The sequence below is a fragment of the Trachypithecus francoisi genome, unplaced genomic scaffold, assembly GCF_009764315.1.
Source record: "Trachypithecus francoisi isolate TF-2019V2 unplaced genomic scaffold, Tfra_2.0 Contig00054, whole genome shotgun sequence".
Classification (NCBI taxonomy): domain Eukaryota; kingdom Metazoa; phylum Chordata; class Mammalia; order Primates; family Cercopithecidae; genus Trachypithecus; species Trachypithecus francoisi.
The window spans coordinates 954,560-968,875 of NW_022680465.1; the positions used below are offsets into that span (position 1 = coordinate 954,560).

Below are 14,316 nucleotides of genomic sequence, written 5' to 3' on the forward strand. Positions count from 1 at the left end.
CAGGACCTGAATGAGGTTACACAATCCTCTAGCTTTGTTGATCCACAGACAAGCGTCAGGCAGCAGCTCTTCGTCCTTCTTGTTTGTTTGTCTCTTATTATCATCATACACTAACAGTTCCTTTAGTCACCACCCCACTTCACCCCTCATCATCTCTTGCTTGGCTTATTCTAACTTTCTAATAAATGTCCAGTCTCCAACATAGCTCCAATCCATCTTTCATATTGCCACCAGACTATTTTTCCTTTATTCAAAACTGTTCAGTGACTTGCATAATATGACAGGATATTATTTCAGTATTTTGACTTGGGGTTCAGATCTTCCTTAAACTTCCTCACTCTGAATTTTCACATTTATCTCTCATTATTCCTCTTCCCATGGCTTCCATTCCACGCAAACTGGCTACCTTCCTATCACAGGAACGGATTTCTCACTTTCATGCCTTTCTCCAAAGCATTTCCCCCTCCTGGAATGCCCTTTTATGTTGTCCTTCAGGGCTCGGCTTAAATGCGCCCTTCCTCCTTGAAACTTTCTCAGCAACCTCTGCTTCATTTAAACAGATCGTGTATATTTGACAAAGAGCATATGCCCAGGTACTGTTAGTAATCCTTTTGTATTTATTTATTATTATTTTTCATAGATCTTTTTATATCCTTTTGTATTTATGTACCTTATATCTCCAGCTGGGTTTTAAATTCAAGCATTAGAGCGCCTTTTGTCAGTTGAAACATACAACTTTATTGATGATACACAAATGAAGTCTTTGGTGGATAAATTCAAGTCAAAACAAATAATAGAACAGTAGGCCATTCATAATGGACAGGTTTACTGTCAATTCAGAAGAACCAGTAAAAATATTTCCATCCAAGCAGCACGATTGAAGTCACAAATATGTTTTCAGTACAAGAGGTCTATTTATTTGGTATTCATAAAATGGTTCAGCTTAAAGCTGGTGACTGTCACAGATAACATCACTCTGGATGATACATTATTCAACACTGGCAGCTGAAAGGATCCCTTTACTACATGAGCAAGTGGAAAAGCAGTAACTTTCAATTTTCAACACTTCCAGACTGCAAAATCAAGAAATTTCTTTCAAGTCTTTTGATGGTACATAACCAATCAGAATTTGTTCACTAGCTTTATAACTTTCACTTTCACTAAGAGGTCATGGTGATTTGCTAAGGCTCTAATTTTCTTAACACACACTCCAGATGTAGTGCATAAGTAAAAAAGGGAGCCCTTATTGAATTCTCTATAGTTAAACACTTCTGCTCTGAGATTGTCATAGATAATCTCAAATAGAGTAAGGGCATTAATAAGGATTTCTGATTCCACATAAGAATTATAGAGGGAACTAAATGATGCTGGCACTTGGGTACTGAGAAGTTTCTTCAACATATCTGGATTTTCAGCAAAATTCGAAAGTATTTTCAAAATCTCAACCTTGATTTTTCCACCTCCCTGAGATAGCAAACGGAAAAAGTTGCAATGGAATTGACAAGCAGGTGCTGGTAGTCATTAGTAATAGTCATGTTTGTTAGAAATTTTAGTCCAACTACTTGAACTGCTGAGTTCAGGTTAGAGGCCATGATATCATCCATCACTTTATTCATGTACACCTGAAGCCGGCCCTGATTTTCATAATTCTCACTCAGGTTATTCATGGCCATTAAGGCTTTTTCCTTAATGTGGGGATCAGTTTTGTTGATCATGTTTGCAATAATTGGGAGGCCTCCCAATTTGCGGATTGTCTCTTGATTGCATGAATAATTGGCATTGTTGCTCAGAGTGAGCAAAGCTACCTGTTGGATGAAAGGATCATCAGATTTCTGAAGCAAGGCAAGGACCTTCCTGAGATCACGAACACCCAGAATCTCATCAATTTCATAAGGAAAGGGGCGCTTCTGCATGGCAACGGGTCTTCTTCCCCTCCCTCTGCGCTGGGTTTCGGGCTCAGAGTCTGAATCTGACTCTGTGTCAGTCCACCCGGACTCCCCTTCCTCAGAATCAGGGACCTCTGCCAGGAAAGCCTGTCCGCCATTAGCAGAGGCTGCAGCAGCTGCTGCAGCCCCATCTCCAGGACGGAAGCCCATTCCCAGTTCGTCTACTTCAACCTTGCTTTTCTTGCCCTTGCCCTTGCCCCATTCGGGACCTGGTTACACCCTGGCTCCACCTTTGGGTACCGCTCCAGTTGCTGATGTGGCTTTAGGTATAGCCAGTGTGGGCCCCAGGGGTTGCTTTCTTGGCGGCTGATGTCCCAGGAACCGCCGCTGTTCTAGGGGGACCAGAAGTTCCAGGAGACTCCGCAGCCCCAGTAGGTGCTGCAGCCCCAGTAGGCGTTGCGGGCACAGGAGTCTCAGCTGCCTCAGTAGGCGATGCCACCCCGGGAGCTTCAGCTACTTTGGTAGGTGCTGCTAACCCAGGAGCCTCAGTCACCTCAGTGGGTGCTGTCGCTTCGGTAGGCACCACTGTCCCAGGAGGCACCGCTGCCCTGGAAGTCTCCGCTTCTCTGGGAGCTTCTGCCACTTTGGGAGCCCCTGTCATTGCAGGGGCTTCTGCAGCCCCAAGGGCCTCTGTCACCCCGGGAGGTGGTGCAATTGTAGAAGCCATTGCAGCCCCAACTATTGATTCGGCCTTAGGCCCAACCCCGGCTCCATCTGCCTCTTGGGCCTGACCGCCTGCCCCACTCTGAGCCTCAGCGCTGGATGCAGCTGGGGCCACTGCCTCAGCTCCAACTGTGTCCAGAGCAGAGGCTTCATCCTGAGCCCTGTCCTCTGCTTCAGCACGGACTGGGGTTGGGGGACTGAATCCTGACCCAAGGTCGATTGTGAATCCGGCTCTTAGCCCAGCTCTAGCCCTGGCTCCAGTCCCAGCCACAGCCCGGTTTTTGGGCTTGGCCATTCTCTTCTTGGTCTGGTCTCTTCCCCTGGTGTATTTGTAGACACAGTACCAGGCACCAGCCCCTATCACTATCCCCGCCGCTACACAACCAGCATCCCGAACACGGCTCATGGTGCAGCTGGGGTTATTCACTGATCCAGGGCTTGCTGGAAGTGGCTTGCTTAAGGTTAAGGGATGCCTGCTCGTCCGGGTGAGGCTCTTCAGTTTAGGCTTACAAGTTCTGCTGAGGCTTAGGCAGGGCCTAGGGGTAAAGGATAAAAATGAGGCTTAGGGCTCTTGCTCACTTCGTGTCTAACCGGTTTTACTTAGAGAAGAGTTTAGGGACACAACGCTTGCTCGGTGGGCTAGCACCCAGGCACAGGTGTCAAGGCCTGTGTTTGCTGATCCACAGACCTAGTTTAACGTTTTCTACGTCTTCAACCTTAGCCTGCTCTGCCAATGCCTACAACTTGCAGCATCTAAATGGGGGGACGAGAGGCAGTACAGACATTGGTAAAGCTGGTGGAGAGCTGGAAAACAGTAGAGACCTCAGATTCTGCTATGATGTCCCACTCCCTAACCCCAGGTCCCTAGATGTTGCTCATGCACATACCAGCCTCCTGGGATCAAGAGCGGTTTGCTTTTTTCCACTGTAGCTGCAGTTGCACAGAGCCCAAAAGAAGACAGACCTGAGGACAGATCAGAAAGGGCGTTTTGAGCCTTTGGTGGAAGAATTCTGGTTCTTTTCCTGATTTGAAACCCTGTGGGTCAAAAGTTTTCCCCCTCTCAGGGATCCTTTTTCCTCTTCAACCTTTCCTCCCCCAAATATTAACTAAGGCAGATGCACGCCCTTTCTCTGCAACAAAAAGAAAGGGCCCGGGGAAAGGGGTAAGGGTGTCTTTTAAGTTAAAAGAGAGAAGATGCAGGAGGAGCCTCTGGTCCATACTCTGCTCTGATCTCTGCCACACCCACACCTGGGGGCCCCAGACAATTCCAATCCCAACACTGACCTCCAAAGATTCAAGGCTGTTTCTCCTTACTTCAGTTCAGTTAGAGATTCATCCTAAGGACAGACTGAAGAACAGAAATATAGACTGTCGCCGTTAGACAATGAAAGCCTGGTGGAGGATCAGCACGGGACAAGGGTCTCAGTAACTGCCTTTTCGTATTTGCACACCAGAATGTCAAATGATTCTACCTCTAATTCCTTCAACTCCTCTCACCCCACCCTCCCTTCTCAATCCTCCTCCTGCGCAGGCTCCCCAGGCACTCAATCCCTCCTTCCGCTTTGCCACGCCCCCATCCGCCATTTCTCCGGGACACACCGCCACACCCCTTCTCCTCCAACGAAGCGGGAGGGGAGCGGGGTGAGGGCGAGGGTGCAGCAAAAGCCGGATGGGACGCGGTATGGGGGACTCCTGCCAAACAATTCAGTGTTCCCCTCCCAGGATCACCAGTCTTTCGCTACCCAGCCCCTAGGCCTAGGATTAGCCTGCAGAAGAGGGGCCTCAACGTCTGCCTTTTCGGATTCAGGGTTGAGATTTTCCACGATTTCTGTTATGGGCTTTACCTCCCACTTTCCACAAATCCCCCCAACAACCGCCATTTCTCCCGCCTGCATACCCGAATTCCTTTTCCAGGACTGAAAAGACGGGTGGTGAACGGCTGTGTGGGCCGGAGGTGTCTGGAAAGCAGTCTGCGAGTTAACAAGGCGGTTTAATACCAGATTCTCTCAGGGTCCCCCCACCCCCACCTCCGTGAAGCCAGACAGCGCCAAACCCGCCATCTCTCCAACAGCAGCTGGTACACCCATTTTTCAGCACTCCCAAAGCACAGAGGGTCGGCTGGGTGAGGGAGGGTGCGGGGGCGGTGGTGGGGGAGGTCAGGGTGGGAGTGTACAGCCCAGATTGTTACCAAATTGCATGCCCCACCCCCGCCTCCTGATTACCCTTTCCCAACCTCTCCGCTGGCCTTCTATGCGCTGCAACGTTTATTTCTCTTCCCTCCTCCTCTCAAAACAGGACGGGATGCGGGGTGCGGGCCTGAATGTTATAAACAAAACCAAAAACACTGGCTGGACAGGAAGTAAGCGGATTCTTCGTAAACTCTATCAAAAGTCTTTTCGTTTCCCCCTCCCCCTTTCCTCGCCGCCGAACAAAATGAGCCGCGTCTGAGCACCTCAGGTCTGGAAAGCCGGCCAGGAGCGGGGGAGACCGAGGCACTCGCGGCCTCCGACTCCCACATCCCTAGATTACCCCATTCAGGGGTCCCAGACTGTGCCCACCCTCGCACCCACCTGCCCGAGTCTGGGAAATTTTCTCCTCCTCCTCCTCGTCTGGGTTAAACGCACGGCAGCGAGCTGCGCAATAGAGTTGGTACCCAGAGGAGGACGGGGGACGGCGGTCAGGGCTTTAAGTACCTTTGCCCACGTCAGCTCCTGGTCACGTGAGGACTGCATCGCCAGTAAGCTTGAGTCCCCAATTTCCACTCCCACCAAGAGTACGAGCCCCCTCCTTTACTTCCAGTCCCATCTCCCCCCACCACATCAGGTCCTATCACTCATTTTTGTCTTTGTAGTCATGGAGGCCCAAAGTAGCCCCCCTTGTCCCTGCTTTCAGAATTTGCCTTTCTCTGGTTACCTGGGAGGGGCTGCATCTTCTCGGAGGGCTATTGAAAATTTTTACTTTTTTGTTGGGGAATTGTTTCATCCTTTCCTGGGCTACTGGACACTCTTCCATCGCTCCACTTCTAGTTCCTCAGCCCCTAGTCCCCAGGTTTTTCCTTGCAGTTGACTCCCTGTTCCAGTATAGCTAAGGGGCAGAGTGTCAGAAAGGTGACAAGGAGTGGGAGTGGGGTCTGTACTTCTGGAATACTCCTGTTTTGTTTTTAAAACTATCATCATGCTTTATTTTTATAGTAAAAAAAATTCAGTAAAACAAGAATTCAATGTGGGAAGTAGCAACAAAAAAAGGGTGGGCATGTTTTGTAAAGAAAAAAGGTTTCCTGCGTCCATTGGAAAGCACCATTAATTTTGGTTAATTTTTACCGAATAGAACATGAATTCTTTTGGCCACATAGGAAATAGTTTTTAAAATATGCTAAGGTATTTGAACATCAAAATGAAATGTTTTCAATAAGATAAGCGTATTTCCATATGATCTGGAAATTGATCCACAGAGAGCTGTTCAGTTGTCCAATCTTATTTATTTTGGACAAATAATGTGCTACTTTTTTCTCCTTCTGGGATAGCTTTTAAGTTGCATAAATAAATGATCCTGTCTTGTTCTGTTACAGAAACACATTTATTTAATATTCCCAAACCATTGGTGACTGCTGTGTGTGAACCTCCTGTAATTTGATGGCTGTAACCATGACAGTTTTGAACACCTGTCTTCGGATTAGGTTCCTGTTAATGATTCAACTCTGGGCAGAAGGAAGAGCTGTGAGGCCAAGGAAACTGAGTGTGGTGGGTGCGGGGTGTTCAAATCCTCCCCGCCCTGTCAGGAGGAGGAGGGAGGTGCTGTCTCTCTACTCCCTCCCATATACCAGAGCTGCTCATCTCCTGCATTCAGGCACCTGGCTCAGTTGCTCACTCCCAAAATATATCTGGACAACTGACCAAGATGCAGACCTGGTTAAATGTCTTTGGCTCCTTCCGTCCCTTCCCGAAGTTCCCAGAGGTAACCCATTGATGCATAGAAAGGAATGCTGTTCTTACCTGACCCTGCAGCTGACGATTTGTGAAACCTGTGATTTCACAAAAAAGTTTTTGTGATCACACAAAATGTGATTGCTGGGGGAAGTTCCCAGACCTGACTGCTGTCTATCCTTATTCGTGGTTACCAGTGAACCTTGCTCCAAACACTGTCTGCTACTACCACCTGGCCTAAGAGATGCAGCCTCCTGGGCCTCTCACTTCTGACCTCCTTAGCTCCAGGGGACACAGGAAGAGTCTAGCCTTGCTGCAAGGTTACTGCCTGCCAGTACACATCCACCTTGGTGCCCTCTCAACCAAATGTATGCCCAGGGAACAATCCCCACTGATGAACCCAGAGTAGGTGTTCGCACCCGGTCAACTCTGTGGACCACCTGAAATTGCATTCACCTGCAAAGTTTTGTTTGGGATTATATGTGTGGTTAAATACATTTTTTTTTTCAGGAACAGAGATCATCGACCTCATCAGTTCTCAAGGGTCGGTAATCCCCACCCCACAAAAAATTAAGAGTTAATACAATGGCCAAGAGGGTCTGCGTTATGTATGTATAATAGTCCGGATTAGGAATCTTGTATTTTGTTCTGGTAATACAAGTAATATTACTAGTGGTTAAAATATTCAAAACAATAAGGATATATATAAAGTATACAGGGAAAGAACCTCGTGTTATCTTTTCCACTCTAGGCACTGTCAACTGTTTCCAACTTTCTTTTTAGACACATATTAGTAAGTGCGTTTGTGCTTATTAATCAAGTTCCAAATTTTTGTGATTGTCTTATTAATTCTAATTTAAAGTGATACCTTTGGCTTATCTTGGTATTATATATAATCATTTGCAAATGATGATTTTTCATTTCTTCCTTTCCAACTTTTATGCCCCCTTTTCTTTCTTCTTCTGCATGAGTCATTCTTGGTTAAATTAGACATAAACAAAAATATCCTTAACCTGATGAAGAATGTATCAGAAGTTCTTCTGATCTGGCAGATTTATCCTTCTCTGTGGTCTACCAAGATCACAGAACTTAATAACTGGCATTGACTAGAACTTCCTTAAGAGCCTCCTGATCTTGTTCTTGAAGTCAGTGGAATGCCTCTTTTGTTTCATTATTTAGTATAACTTTTATTGTTTGTGATTGAAGTAGTTTCTTTTTTTTTTTTTCAAGGCTAATTTCACTTATGTTTACCAGTCTTTCTCTTTCTCTCTGTTGCACGTGCACACACACGTAGTACAAAGAAATACTATCAGTGAATGGAGGCAAGTCGTTAAGTTCTGTAATCTTGATAGACCAGAGAGAGGAATGAATCTGCCAGATCAGAAGAGCTCCTGATATCTTCTTCATCAGGTTAAGGATATTTTCTTTTATATCTAATTTAATTCATCTAAGAAGACTCACGAAATTACATATAATTATTTACTACATAAATCAAGTTCCCTCCTATTCCTATTTTACTAATTTTTTTTAAAATTAGGAATGGGGATTATTTTATCAAATGCTTTCATTGTGAGGTTTCTTTCTTCTTTGGTTTGCTGTTGTCAGGAATGATGTAGACAGGCCAGTGTCCCTGTCACTCTTCTCTTCCTATAGTTTATTCTCAACACATCCAGACACATGTCCCTTGTTCAAACTCCCCACCCACTTCCTGTGTTGTTTAGAGGAAATATAAATGTCCTTATTACAACTGACAAGGCCCTACCCTATTCAATCTTACTACTTTTCTGCCTAATCTACTTCTCTCTCTCTATCTAACTCACCCTGCTCAGTCATCTTGGCTTTCTTGATGTTCCTGGAATATACCGGACATGTTCCCTTTACAGAGCCTTTTCAGTTGCTCGTCTCCTTGCCTGGGATGTATTTCCACCACACATCACCACACTTAGTTAGATCCCTCAAGACTTCAGATCTTTACTCAAAGGTCACCTTTTTAGCGAGTCCTTCATTAGTCACCCTTTCTAAAAGTTCATCCCATCTTGACTTTTCATATCTTCTTTCCTGCCATTTAGTTTTTCTTTAGTACTTATTAATAACAATATACTATATGTTTTATCTTGTTGGTTGCTTGTCTGTTTCACTAGAATGTAAGAACTATGAGGTTAGAAATTTAGGTCAACTCTATTCACTGCTGTAACCACAGCATCAAGAACAATGCATGGCATGTAGTAGGTGCTCAGTACACATGCTGAATAAATGAATAAATGAACGAATGACTTTCTAACACTGAACCACCTTGACACTCCAGAAATAAACCTAGTTGGTTCTGGCATATCATCAGATTTGTAAACTCTCAAGTGATTACCTAATCAGGATGTTGTCATGGGGCAAGATGTAGAAAACTTAAGATTGCTTTGAGTGACATGTACAGAACTCATTATGCAGTGAGAATTATTGTTGATGATATATGCCACTTAATAAAAGTGAATCATTTTTCTTGAATGAAAATAGTTCTTTAACATTTTTCAATAATAAAAATGCATGTTTGTATAACAAAGAATAGAATAGTGTTAACAAGAAAGTAACAGAATCCATTCCTACTGTTTCCTTTCCTGACACTCCCTCCCTCATCTTCATTTCCAGGTATTTTCAGGACTGCAGAGATGAACATTAGTGAGTCCAAATAGAAGTGATGAAGGGAGTAGAGAAGAGGATAAGCCCGTTTCCCAGAGAAGTAGAAATGACCAGTAGCTCAGGAGAAGATGCTGTTTCTTCCGGTAATCAGAGAAAGATGACACATTTGTTGTGTGCGCAAAGACTAAAAAGAAAACGAGTGACAGTGCCCCGCATGGTGGAGGTGGTGGGAGGGAAGGTGAGGAGTGAGGGATCTTGCAAAATGGGAGGGGAAATTTGGACCCAGACTCACCAGTGAAGTGGCTTCACGTGCCCAGGAGCTGACGTGCTGGTGTGTTGGTCCAAATAGCGGTTCCTGCTCAGCTCTCAGCTCCCTATTTCCTTAAAGGTGGTGTGACTGTGGCCTAAGAAGGTGGAGGAGGACAGGAGGAAAAAACCCATCCAGATCCTTGTAGGTTGGTGTGAAGGTGGGTGTTGATTGGAGACTCCTGAAGTCCGGGTGGAAGGTAGCAGCACAATTTTCAAGTTAGGAGGCACTTCTCTGTTTCCCCAAGAGGACAACCGAACCCAGGCTTGTTCTCATTTTGTGACTTGTCAAAGGCAGGGCAGTGTCAGCAGCAGAAATGGTTGACATTGGTGACTTCAGGAGGTGGAGGGAAGAAAGTGGTTATCATGTAGCAGAGCGATGGAGGACTGTGAAATAAGAGACAGGCTTGACAACCTGGACCCTGAACAGGGAAAGGTCTGGGTCTGGATGCACATTCAGATGTTGGTGCATCCACTGAGCACTAAGTCCAAATTGTCTCCTCTTTGTTCCTGTCTGGTTTTCACTTCCGTCTGTCTGTGTCTGCTGCTTGTCTATCAGTGGTGGGTTTTCCACGCAAAAGGAGGAGAAGCTTAAAGCTTCATTTCCTTCCTCCTTCTCCTCCCCCTAAACACTCAGTCCCTACATCCAAGTTGACTGCGGCTTCAAACTCCCGCTCTCAATGTGTTCTCACTAGCCTAAGGCAGCACCCCTGAGACATCCATAGTGCTGTAGCATGGGCGGAACTTAGAACTCGGACTTGATGGCAGTGGGGCTGGTGATTCGGGCTCGTGCCTCGTACTACATATACTGACTGGCCTGTGGTAGAGAGCAGAAAAAGAAGAGACCAGCTGATTTGAAAAACAATAATCATGTCTACAAAAGTTTAGAAAATACAGAAAACTATAAGAAATAAAATAAAAATAAGCCACTAAACAATTACCACTCCTTGTCTTTCCTAAGTATGTGGATGTGTGTATTTAACATTATTACTGTATATGTTGCCCTGAAATTATTATTTTTTCAGGTGCATTGCAGGGTATTACTTTTATTAGTTAATGAAAATGCTTCATAAACATCCTATTAATTACTGTTTCATGATAACAAAGCATAATAATCATAAACTTACCCTTTTGCTGCCCTTCATGAAGCAGGTATGAAACGTAACTCATATGTGAAAGAATTATTAAACATTTTTATTTTCATAAAAAACCCAGTCCTCTGTAGATTCCAGGATGGCAGAACATCCTATCACAGGGATTTGGGGGTGGTGCCAGGTCCCCGGGGTTACCCATTACCAAGGTATTGGGGAGTGTCTTTCTGTACTTGTTATAGCTGTGAAATGGGTCATCCATGTTTCCATGAGCCTTTCAATGGGCCAGTTAAGCAGCTTGTGTGACATGCTTGGCATAGAGGGGACAGGAATTTGGTGAGACTGGGCATCCTGGATAGGACTCAGTCTCCAAGGTATGTCACATGGCCATCAACGTTGAATTTCTACTGTATTCTCTGGGTTGTTGGGGAACAGGGCAGAGGTCCCATCTGCTCAAGGAATTCAAAGACCCCTTTTTTTCTCCCTTCAGTGGTGGTCGTGGGGCATTTTCTTTTTAGTGTGAGGGAAATCTTTCACTCTTCGAACTCTGTTCTTCACAATGGACTTGAGTTTCTGGGAAATGAACTCTGGGAAGTCCTGACATAAACTTTCTCTGAGGCAAGGAAGTGCAGAGTTAGCTTGACTGACAAAGGGAAAGTGGAAGTGGAAAACATAAACAGAGACAGAAATGAAATATAAATTAGTACCGTGGTGTCTTAAGTGGGGTTCCTAGAAGCAGAACCAAGAAGGGGGATTCTTGTGAAAGTGGTTTATCGAGGGAGTATCCTTAGATGAAACCTATATGGAAGTGAAGGGAGCAGCATAGGACAGGGGAAGAAACGAAGCATAGATATGATCCAGCTGAAGTCTAACCTCAGCCTGAGTCCAGGGGGACTGTGGAACGTGAAGGGCACCAGGGAAAGAACGCACCTTGAGACAAGGGAGCCAGGCTTTTATGCCCACTGATTTCAAGACAGGATGCGTGAGTGGGTGGCGGGGCGGCATGGGGGAGGGCGGCAGTGTGGGGTGAAAGGAGAGAGGTTTTAATTCCTCAGGTTTTCTAGACATGGTGTAGCTGACAAGGGCAAGAGTACGAATCTTCAGCAGCCAACACTCACAGCAGCTAGGGGATGGATGCACTGGCCCAATAAATGGAATCTGGACAGGGCATCAATAGCGTCCACTGTAACTAGCCAATCTGCATTCTTGCAATGAAAATGTACTTCCTATCTATGTGTCCCATCCCCACCAGAAGGCCTTAATTTCAGCATTACTAGCTGTAGAATCTTTCATGTGTGCGGTCTACTAGGAAATGACCAACTCTCCATTAACAAAAGAAAAGAAGAGAATGCTGTGCTTCTCTAATCTTCTAGTGGTGTCTCAGAAATACCACCCTCAGAGGCTAGTTTTCTCTCTTTGACCTAGAATCAAATCTTCTCCTTCAATGTATACATTTCAGAAAAGGACTACATAACATGTAATTTAGCACTTAGTGAAAACGTGTGCTGCTTGTAATGAGATTAAAGGCCAGTACAAGGTTTGAGGGAAATTTAGACATAGGATGATTGGCTCTGGATAATTTAAAACAGATTTTGGCAGGTGTTTAAATGACCACCATACAACTTGTCTCTGAATTTCTTTAAATTAGTGAAGGAGTTGCTAAAGGAAAGGCAGGCATCATTCACTTAATTCAATCCAAGGTGATCCAAACAAAGATGGAAGGGTATCAAGGCAAAGGGAGTTTGCCACCCTGACAAATGGACTGCCCATTAATCTAACATCACATAGTAGCCCTGGACTCTTGGGATAGATGGTGCCTTGGAGGAATGTAAACTTGAGCTTCCATATTGCTAACATGGAAGAAAAATTAGCCTTATTTTTTTTGTGGTTCCCTCACTCATTGAGTGTTGTCAAAATTTGGGAGCGAAGATATCAGAAAAGCAAGCCCCTCTACAAAGGTTATTGCTGAGACACATATTGTCCCAGATTGCAAACTCATTTTGGGCTTAATGGCTCTGATGCTTCTGTGCTGTGCTAGAGGAACAGCAATCTTTGTCAAAGCTGGAGTTGCTAGGCTTAGGATCCGGTCTTCTTGGTGCATTTCATGGCTGTCCTGTCTGGGGCTTGCAATATGGTTGAGAAAGTGTTGGAGTAGGACACAGGTATCTCCTTACTTAGGAGCCCTCTGATGCTTCATCCTCACTAACCCTTTCCCGAACAGAGGAGGGTTTTTTTAATTTATCTTTTTATTTATTTTATTTGTTGTGTGGTGTTGTTTTGTTTTTAAACAGGGGATTAAATTCCTGTCTTTTGAAACACAAGTTATCTCGCTCAACTTCACAGTTGAGCGGAGAGAATAAGTAAATTAACCAAGACTCTATAGACATTGGTGGGTCATTAAATACGTTTTTTTTTCTCATTTTAAAAGTACGTTTTTTTTTCTCATTTTAAAAGTACGTATCCAGTTTAAAATAATTAAATACTGAGAAACAGGACTATTATTCAATTACTCCCCTCTCTGTCCGCAACCAGTTTCCTTGGTAATTAAAAGTTATACCTTCTAACGTGTAATATGACTAAATATTATAGAACATTATAGGATACGATGTGAGAGTCTATAGAAAATGTTTCCTGACAAAGGTTCTCAATTCTCAGCTAATTGCCAACTTTATTCAATATGAGCATTTCTTTCACAACTATGTTTTCATGATTCAAACTGGATACAATGTAATTGATCAATAAGAAAACCTAATTTGCATTGTGCAAAGAGTGGTTGGTAAATGTCATCAAAACCAGGAGCCGTTATCAGTTGCATTTAAAGCAAAAACCTTGAGACACACCACAAGATGCCTTTCGGTTTTGTTTATCCTAGCAGTGGGTGATAAATGTGATAAAAATTGATAAGAATGTATAAGAAACTTTATTTATTAGTTATAGAGCGCATGGTGATAAGGAAAATAAAAGACATCACTCTTGAGCAAATATTTCTGAATTTGTTCACTGAAGTCTGTTTTATAGTTATACACTTATAGCTCTAATAAAACCTTTATTATTGAAATTCCTGCAGAAAACATAACTTTGTTATTGTGAGTTTCAACTTCTCTGGACCTTAATTTCACTTTCTCAACTGAAACAAATGTTTTTAGATGGGAATTTTGAAAAATGTAGGTTTCTTTGAAATGTAAATACTGCCTTAGAGGAGAGCAGGGTGTACTTGTGAATCACGTGAACCATTAAGTAACCATGATAATCCTGATTGCTAAGTGGAGAAGTGCCTTTCTGTTATCTAGATTTACGGCCCCCAAGGAATTTGAGACTCCATAAACATGTTTTTCACCTATTTTAGTTTTACTTTAAAGGGTGAGTCTAGAATTGGCTCACTGGCTGACCATACAATAAAAATCAAATCAAGACGGATTTGGGGACTCCAAACCAATCTCCTGTAATATGTGAACTTCCCATGTTATATGTTGCAGTAGATCAGATGGTATCTTGGGAAAAGGAACTCTTGTCTTTGAGCACCTGATGAACATCCAGAAATGCCTCATCAATCTCACACTAACCCTGTGGCTTCCCACTGCTCTAGAAATTACAACATTTTTTATAAATCAGGGAGACAGTATGCTTCTTAGGCACTCTTCTTTCCTCTTGATGCCGGCATAAATCCTAGGGTTGCAGCCTCCAGATTCTTTTGGAGCATGAATAAAATAATAATAATAATAATAATAATAGTAATAATGTGATGAAGCCTTCCAT

General features: G+C 44.0%; 1 protein-coding gene across 1 annotated transcript; it reads right to left on the minus strand.

The window, feature by feature from the left end:
• Positions 1 to 713: 713 nt before the first annotated feature.
• ARMCX2 (armadillo repeat containing X-linked 2) lies at positions 714 to 5,296 on the minus strand. Its single transcript, XM_033215964.1, is given in 8 exon segments — positions 714 to 1,490; positions 1,493 to 2,217; positions 2,219 to 3,145; positions 3,497 to 3,572; positions 3,894 to 4,001; positions 4,507 to 4,579; positions 4,843 to 4,925; positions 5,180 to 5,296. Coding segments are annotated over 3 exon segments (1,890 nt in total). The 5' UTR covers positions 3,016 to 3,145; positions 3,497 to 3,572; positions 3,894 to 4,001; positions 4,507 to 4,579; positions 4,843 to 4,925; positions 5,180 to 5,296; the 3' UTR covers positions 714 to 1,122.
• Positions 5,297 to 14,316: the final 9,020 nt, after the last annotated feature.